Below are 7,889 nucleotides of genomic sequence, written 5' to 3'. Positions count from 1 at the left end.
CCAAGCCAAGTCGTCACCCCCCCCCCCCCCCCCTAATTACGCCTGGTTGAGGTTCGGCCATCATACAATCGCTCGCAAAACCCCGTATGACTCATTGCTCACCCCTACACAGACGGTGGCGCTCCGACCGGTCGCGGCGGTGGCGGCGCGGCGGGGCGATAGTGCCGGCCGGCGCGCGGTTCCTCAGTCGTCCTCGGTCAGTGGAGGGGAGAGCGTCACGTCCGACGGTGGTGGCGCGGGCGCCGCGAGGAGTGAGTGCGGTGTGGGGCTGATTGTGAGGTGATTGGTGATCTGACCGGGACGGAACGAGCACGAGTGATTCGACACGATGACCAGAAACAAGTCAGACGATTGGGATGTGGATATTAAATCGGCTCACATTCCAGGTACGGTTATACACGTTTTACGTTGCCCAGTATCCAATGAAAACTGAAATAGCGTGATGTGTAACCCATTTGGAATGTTGACCGAGCTTTGCACGTAGATAGGTAGGGGAGAGTGGGGTAATTTGGCCGCTTTTTTTAGAAAACGATATAACTTAAAATTGACGACATATTTCTGCATTTTCTCAACGCTGGCAGGTGTCGCATTCATTTTACTTTACTGGACAGTGAACTTGAAATGATAGAGTAATTAGTTATACTAGGTCACCCTCCCGCGCCTACCGGCGCTAATTGTAATCGTTGTTTGAACATCTATATAGAAATCCCTGCCCGTCCCGTCCAAAATCCCGACCATAATGCCCGCTCTCTCTCTCTCTCTCTCTCTCTCTCTCTCTCTCTCTCTCTCTCTCTCTCTCTCTCTCTCTCTCTCTCTCTCTCTCTCTCTCTCTCTCTCTCTCTCTCTCTCTCTGTCTCTGTCTCTGTCTCTGTCTCTGTCTCTGTCTCTGTCTCTGTCTCTGTCTCTGTCTCTGTCTCTGTCTCTGTCTCTGTCTCTGTCTCTGTCTCTGTCTCTGTCTCTGTCTCTGTCTCTGTCTCTGTCTCTGTCTCTGTCTCTGTCTCTGTCTCTGTCTCTGTCTCTGTCTCTGTCTCTGTCTCTGTCTCTGTCTCTGTCTCTGTCTCTGTCTCTGTCTCTGTCTCTGTCTCTCTCTCTCTCTCTCTCTCTCTCTCTCTCTCTCTCTCTCTCTCTCTCTCTCTCTCTCTCTCTCTCTCTCTCTCTCTCTCTCTCTCCATCTCCCTCTCTCTCAATCTCTCCATCTCCCTCTCTCTCAATCTCTCTCTCTCCCTCCTTCTCCCCTCTCTCTCTCTCTCTCTCTCTCTCTCTCTCTCTCTCTCTCTCTCTCTCTCTCTCTCTTCCTTTTCCCTTCTCACTCCCTCCTTGCCTCCATCCCTCTTCCCTCCCTCCTCTCTTTGTCGATCACTGATCCAATCGTATACTTACTTACCCCTCCCCATCCGTCTCTCTCCCTCCTATCCCCGTCTCCTTTATCACACTTTTTCGCTCGCTCGCTCCCTCCCTCCCTCCCTCCCTCGATTTCCTCCCTTTCCCTCAACTCCCTCCCTTCCCCTCCTCTCCCCTCCACTCCAATCCCCTCTTGGTAATGAAAAATATACTGGCTTCTTCCACGCCCGCGCCGCATATACATATACGTTTTTATGTCCCAGTTCAAGACGCTATACTTATATTGGTACGCTCGTAATACTAAACATGATCGCTACTTTTTCAGTATTTTGTGGAATTTTGTAACTAACCTATCCCAAATCTGAGTGACTCGCCCCGACCCTCCCCCGCCTTCCTCCCTCTGCACCCCCCCCCCCCCGCCCCCGGCACCCACCACTCACGATCGGTAATGTTCTCAGTGCTAAATATATAATTATTACTGCTCTGTTTCCGTCTCCGTCTTCCCTCTCTGCCTTTGTCTCTGTATCTGTCTCGTCTCGGATTCCATCCCAATTTCCGTCCCAGTTCCCGTCCCAGCTCCCATTCCCGCTCCCGCTCCCGCTCTCTTTCTCCGTCCCCGTCTTCATCTCCCTCCCGCTGACCGCTTCATCTCCGTCTCCGCCTCTGTCTCTGTTTCGTCTCTGTCTCTGTCTCTGTCTCTGTTTGGTCTCCGATTCCGTCGCCGTCTCCGTCCCCGTTCCCGCGCTCCCGCTCCCGCTCTCTTTGTCTCCGTCTCCGTCCCCGCTCCTGCTGGCCACTACATCTCCGTCTCCGTCTTCGTCTCCGTCCTGTCCCCGTGCCCTTCCCTGTGTCCTTCCCCGTCCCCACTAAACATAGTCGATAATCTTGTCAGTATTTTGTGGAATTCTGTAACCAACCTATCCCAAATCTGGGTACCTCGCCCCCCGCCCCCCGCCCGCCACTCAGGATCGGTAATGTAGTTATTCGTAGCGGCCGAGTGCTGCAACTAAGCTGTAAGTGCATTTTAAAAACGTCTTTCGGCTCCATCCTCTGTACTTGTTCTCTCACCGACTCAATCATTTGCTCACTTACCCTTCCTTCTCTCCCTCCATCATTTCTTTATCCATCCATCCACCATTTACCCTTCCCATGTCTGTATCATACCGCATTCCCGCTGTCCGGCAGCGGCCGCTCTGACGGCACCGCAGTTACCGCACCAACCCCTCCGCCCGCTCGCCCCACACTGCGCCGCCGCCGGCCCGTGACTGCGGCCGGTCGGTCACGTGGGGACCGCAGCGACCTCTACGGGGTCGCGACCCTAGCGGCCGGGTACTGCAACTAAAGATGTAAGTGCGTTTTAAAAACATCCCGAGCTGGAATCGAACCAGCGACGCACACCACAGAAGTCCACCACTCTACCAACTGATCCATCAAGGACACAAACTTCAACGCTTTGAATAAGCCTTGGTATTCTGCACGACTTGATGACATGGTCTGGTGCGTATTGCGGCGTTTTACGGCAAAGTGGTTGGGAGCAAATTTGGTTTTAAATGAAGGTTATACGCCATGTTTCTTGGCGAAATTCTCAGAACAAGAGGGCAAAAGCAAGGCAGTACGCTGTAATTGGTTGTCCACCGGCGACATGCACGTTTTATGATCGGCGATCGCCGGTCGTGTGAGCTGACGTCACGCAGACAGTCAGCGCCATCTCTGGAGCGTCGGACGACATAGTCGAGGGGCCGAGTTTGGCTATTTGGGGGGTGCAAATGCGATTAAAAATGTGCCGCGCACATAGCCACGATCGAGAGCTGTCGATTGGTGGTTGAATCGTGTCTGTAGGTGGTGTGGTTTGGGCGGTTATCCCAAAAAACTGAAACGCTTCACGTATTATTTATTGTCGATTGAAATTGTGACGTATTACAAAGGTCTGCAAGGCGGCCAAATTGCCCTGCTAGCAGGGTTATTTGGCCGGGGGTGTGGGGTAATTTGGCCGGTGTTAGTTTGCGGTCGGGATTTTATGTTATATTGCGAGTCAGCTTCAGATTCAGCAATGACGGTGTCCTATGACGCATTTGCCGCATTTTGGAGGTTGACTCAGGGGTCACAGGGGTCAAAATAGCCAAATTAGCGGCTCTAGTTGCGATCACAGTTTTTTACGAATAACTTTTGAAGTAATCAAGCTAGGCCAAAACTTCCGAGTACCACCGTAATTCTCTCGTCAGTCCGCATCGAAAGATATATGTGTTGACCTTGAGAAGTCAAGGTCAAAGGTTGACCTCAGGTCACGTTGCATCAGGTCGCTTGACCTCAAGGTTACACGATTTCGAGGTCATCATGCATATCATTCGATGCGCCTTGGCGAGCTGAACAGAATGAGACCATTTGTGCGGCTGTACCATTTTTATGTAAGGATTTATTAGCAAAAAACGTTTGGTAACCTTTGATGACGTCACATGCTCTTACAGTTGACCAATCGAAAGTAAGGCATGGAAGAAGTCAAAGTTGGTCATGAATCATGCCATTTATGGTACAATTGACCATGAAAACTCGGCCGTCCCAGCATAGTGACCATGAGCGCACCGGCCAAGTTGCCCCGCTAGTCCCGGCCAAATTACCCCATATTGCCATTCTGAAATTTTTTGTCTATAAAGTCATCACGGCTATACGGAATTAGATTAAATTGCTCTTGGAACCGCTGAACACCCCCAAGAATGGCGCTATAATGTCTGAATTCGTTTTTAGCCCAAACACTACGTGTTATACAACTTTGTAAACAGAAGTAAAAGTTACCATTTTCTAATGAAATTAACGTTTTATTAATTTTGAATAAAACTACGAGGGGCAAAGTTTTGACATTTGTCCTCCAGTTATTTCTACCCATGACAAATGAATAGAGACTAGAGTTATTTCACTCACTTTTATTAGACATCGTACAGGTGGGGGCGGCCAATTTACACCACCGGCCAAATTACCCCACTCTCCCCTATAGGTACCCACCCACCCATCGCTTGATAAGTAAGGGAGCCGCATATTCTTCAGCTTGATACAAAGGTTAATAACTACTATACGAAATCTGACATCACATTAGGTAGGATGATCTGAATATGCGTGCGCCATGATCGATGAAGATGTTTTGAAATCAGCTGAAATAGGTAATTTGAGCATATTGTGATATAAGTAAATTGTAATGTCATTGTAGCGCCTATTTTCTCGTGTTCACAGCTTCCTTTTCTTTTTCAGCCGTTCACGAGCCGCCTCGGTTTGAGATGGCCCGCACTCCGGAGCACCGTCTGAGCTCGGGCAGCTTTCAGCGCTCTGCCACTATGACCATTGCGCTGGACGGAGAACAGGTGAGACCAGCTCAATAACAGCTGCCTGAACTAGGGCCTTGGCCGGAACTGTGTCAGAGCACCGTTTAAACTCGGGGGTAGCATTCGGCGCTGTGCCACCATGACCATTGCGCTGGACGGAGAACAGGTGTCGGTGAGCCCAGCTGCCAGTTTGATAACAACTACATAGCATTAGTAGTTAACGAAGGCTGGCGCTCCCAGCTCAATAACAAAGTTCGGTGGTAGCTGACGGAGGCGGGCGCTACGAACTCAATAACAACTATCGGTATCAGCTAACGAATGTTTCAAGTGAGCCAAGCTCGCAGCTCAATAACAACAGTCATTGGCGGCTGACGGGAAGTTGGCGCAGCTTCCGCTCACCACCAGTTCTGTGTAGTTCGGTACCTACTGGGTGATAAGGACATGATGCTGCTTTATGCATTTTGATAACTGATATAGGTAATGGGTATGCAATGGCCATCGCTTACGGGTACTTGTGGTGCATCAGATCGAGACGATGACGTTTTGTAGGTATATATTTTGATTTGATGTGGTGATATAGTGGACGCACACGATTTGTCGCTTTGGACAATATTTTAATTTTTCTAGTGTGAAAGAAGATATCAAAAGCAAAATGAGCATCAAAACGAATGAATGTGCCATTTGTCGCTCGCTCTTGTGAGAACATTTCCTGTGATTCTCACGATCACAGTCACTGACCTCGGGCTCTATCTCAAAACTTACAGCGACAGTTCCGCGGAGCTTTCCAGTGAACTTCCAGTGAGCTCCCTCGCTGCAGCTCACCTGACTCATTCGCCTCACGCTCAGAGGCGCCGCTGAAACGTGTGCATTATTGCAGTCCTTAATGAGTCGGTCATTAGGCGGCAGATCTGGTGCGCGCCGCGCGTGTGCCAAGACGGCGGCTATTAGCTGCACCGGCGGAAAACTAACACTTCCCGGAGCCGGGATAATCCCGGGACTCAGTCGGATCAGAGCCTCCCGCACGGCACCAATCAATACAGGCTGCTGCACAGGGACACGCGGGAACAACGTGTGAGGGTGCTGGACGGGCTCACGCGCAACTGCGACACCGTGGGGTGCGACGCTATTGCGTGAACATACGAGATGCATGTTTGACCCAAGTTTGACCGCGTGGGACAGCGCAGCGTGTTGTTATTCTGATTTGGAGGTCTAAATCAAAGTAAACAAGTGATCAGTTGGAAAACGTGGTAATATTTTATAAGGCGCGCATATTAAAGGGACCCTCCCACCTTCAAAAAAGTTTATGAATTGGCATGAAAGTGATGTCGCTCGGTTCAGAAAGAGCGAAAACGAATATCTACCAAATTTCACCGAAAAATATTCACCGGTTTTCAAGATATTAGACTTTTACTTTTGTTTACTTTTTTGGGATCTCCGCTGTTTCTAGCGACTTTATTTTAGAAGTGCGGCGTTTGCGGCAGATGTTGCGCGCAAATAGCATATACCACCGCGTGCTACAAAACGTTTTAGTCAAACATTTAAAAATCGTTAGATATTTGCGCTGACGTCACACATTCAGAGGGGTATTCCTAAGCATTAGCCCCTCTGAATCAAAATGCTGCAATTTTGAAATTCAATATTTCCGATTTAAGGCATTTCTCGATGTTGTGAGTGCCGAAACCGGTAATTGTGAGCCAGGGACCCCATTTTGGCTATCTCAACTCAAATCTAATGTTAAGGTGGGAGGGTCCCTTTAATTGAGATTCCTGGTATGCTTCTTGAGATTTTATCTACCGAAAATCATTGGGCGAATGTTTCAAAGACGCTATTGCACATCGCACTACATATATCAATTCATTCGGTATATATGTTGCCATAAATGATTTGATTCAATCGGACCACCTTGCCGTGCTACCTGTTTTACACAATGCAGTGTATGAATTAAATCGCACTCGCCCCCGTTCAGTGCTTCTATCCTCAGGATACTGAAATCCTTCTCCTCCACGCCGCAACCCCCCTCCGGGCTGGACAGGCAACTTTATCTCATGCGGGCTACTCCCTTAGAGCGGCACCGCTGCTCCCGAGGGAGCGCACCCCGTAGCCGGGTGCAGTGAGTACCTTGGGGCTGGGTGGCCTGTCCTCTGGACGGGCTCAGCCCCGGTGACTCACTATAGGTTGCCTGCCCAGACCAATATCTCCTCCTATATGCTATCGTCCTCCCGGCTCTGAAATGGTCCCATTGGACCGAAAGGGCCTAACCAAAAAAAAATCACACTGGCTACAATTTGTGAGTTGATGTCGGTTAATTAGACGGTGAATGGTACCTATTACTTATTCTCCGTCCGATGCCGCTGTATGAAAGACACGTGTGCCTTTTGCTGTGACCGCGATAACTAAAACTGAGGTCACTATCCCCAGCACCCGTAATTTACGTAAACGTACGCAGCTAAATGTTAGCTGAAATGTCACCCAATCGAAAAGGCAGCCGGGTCAGTCAGGTGCTATATTCCTCTGTGTCAGAGGCATGTGCTCTGTTATATACTGGCACAGTAGACGGCTGCAGTATACGAGGATGGCGGTTTTTTAACGTTAGATGAAAAGGCGGCCGTTTACCATCTCCGAGCTAAAATAGCTGACCGCGCCATGCTGACTTATAGTCATTACGTTACATGTGAATTTAAAAAGAACAATACGTTTAGGACACGCTACATGCCTAGTTGTAGAACGGATAATGCATGATGTTTATGACCCGACTCCGAAAAAGCGTCTTTTATGCAATTGGAATAGTGCAGTTAGTTACAGTTCCCAGACATCTCCAATCTCCATTGATTCTAGCACGAAACGTGTCGCTTAGTTAATGCATATATTTATATCATTGCGATTCAATATTGTGTAGGTTATACTATGTGGCAATGCCCTTTCTGGTATTGAGACGGTTGCTCTAATATGAGAAATAATTAATAATAAGCTGGCTTCTATTCATTCTGTTGCAAGGCTATAAGCCATCATTTTTCGCCGAGAGCGGATGCGCTTAATTATGAGGCTCAACATGAGACCGCACATAATTATTTCTGCCATATCAATGAGCTGGGTTCGACGAAAGACTCCGCAGTGGAATATTGGTTTCATACGGACCGCTGCATTTCCGTAAGTGGCAATATCAGACGGAAGCGTCCGTGAGAGACCATTAACGCCCACGCTGAGCCTCACAAAGGATCGAACATGCACCGGTAGCCG

General features: G+C 49.2%; 1 protein-coding gene across 1 annotated transcript in view; it reads left to right on the top strand.

Annotated features, from left to right (window-relative positions):
* The first annotated feature begins 185 nt into the window (after positions 1 to 185).
* Positions 186 to 7,889, top strand: part of LOC122377644 — a 34,796-nt gene continuing 27,092 nt past the window's right edge. The window contains exons 1-2 of the mRNA XM_043357923.1: positions 186 to 386; positions 4,582 to 4,691. Coding sequence (XP_043213858.1) covers positions 329 to 386; positions 4,582 to 4,691 — 168 coding nt within the window. The 5' untranslated portion in view covers positions 186 to 328. The remainder of the gene's footprint in view (positions 387 to 4,581; positions 4,692 to 7,889) is intronic.

Source organism: Amphibalanus amphitrite, unplaced genomic scaffold (genome assembly GCF_019059575.1).
Source record: "Amphibalanus amphitrite isolate SeventyFive unplaced genomic scaffold, NRLGWU_Aamphi_draft 000048F_arrow, whole genome shotgun sequence".
NCBI lineage: Eukaryota > Metazoa > Arthropoda > Thecostraca > Balanomorpha > Balanidae > Amphibalanus > Amphibalanus amphitrite.
This window is presented reverse-complemented; position numbering and strand designations above follow the sequence as displayed.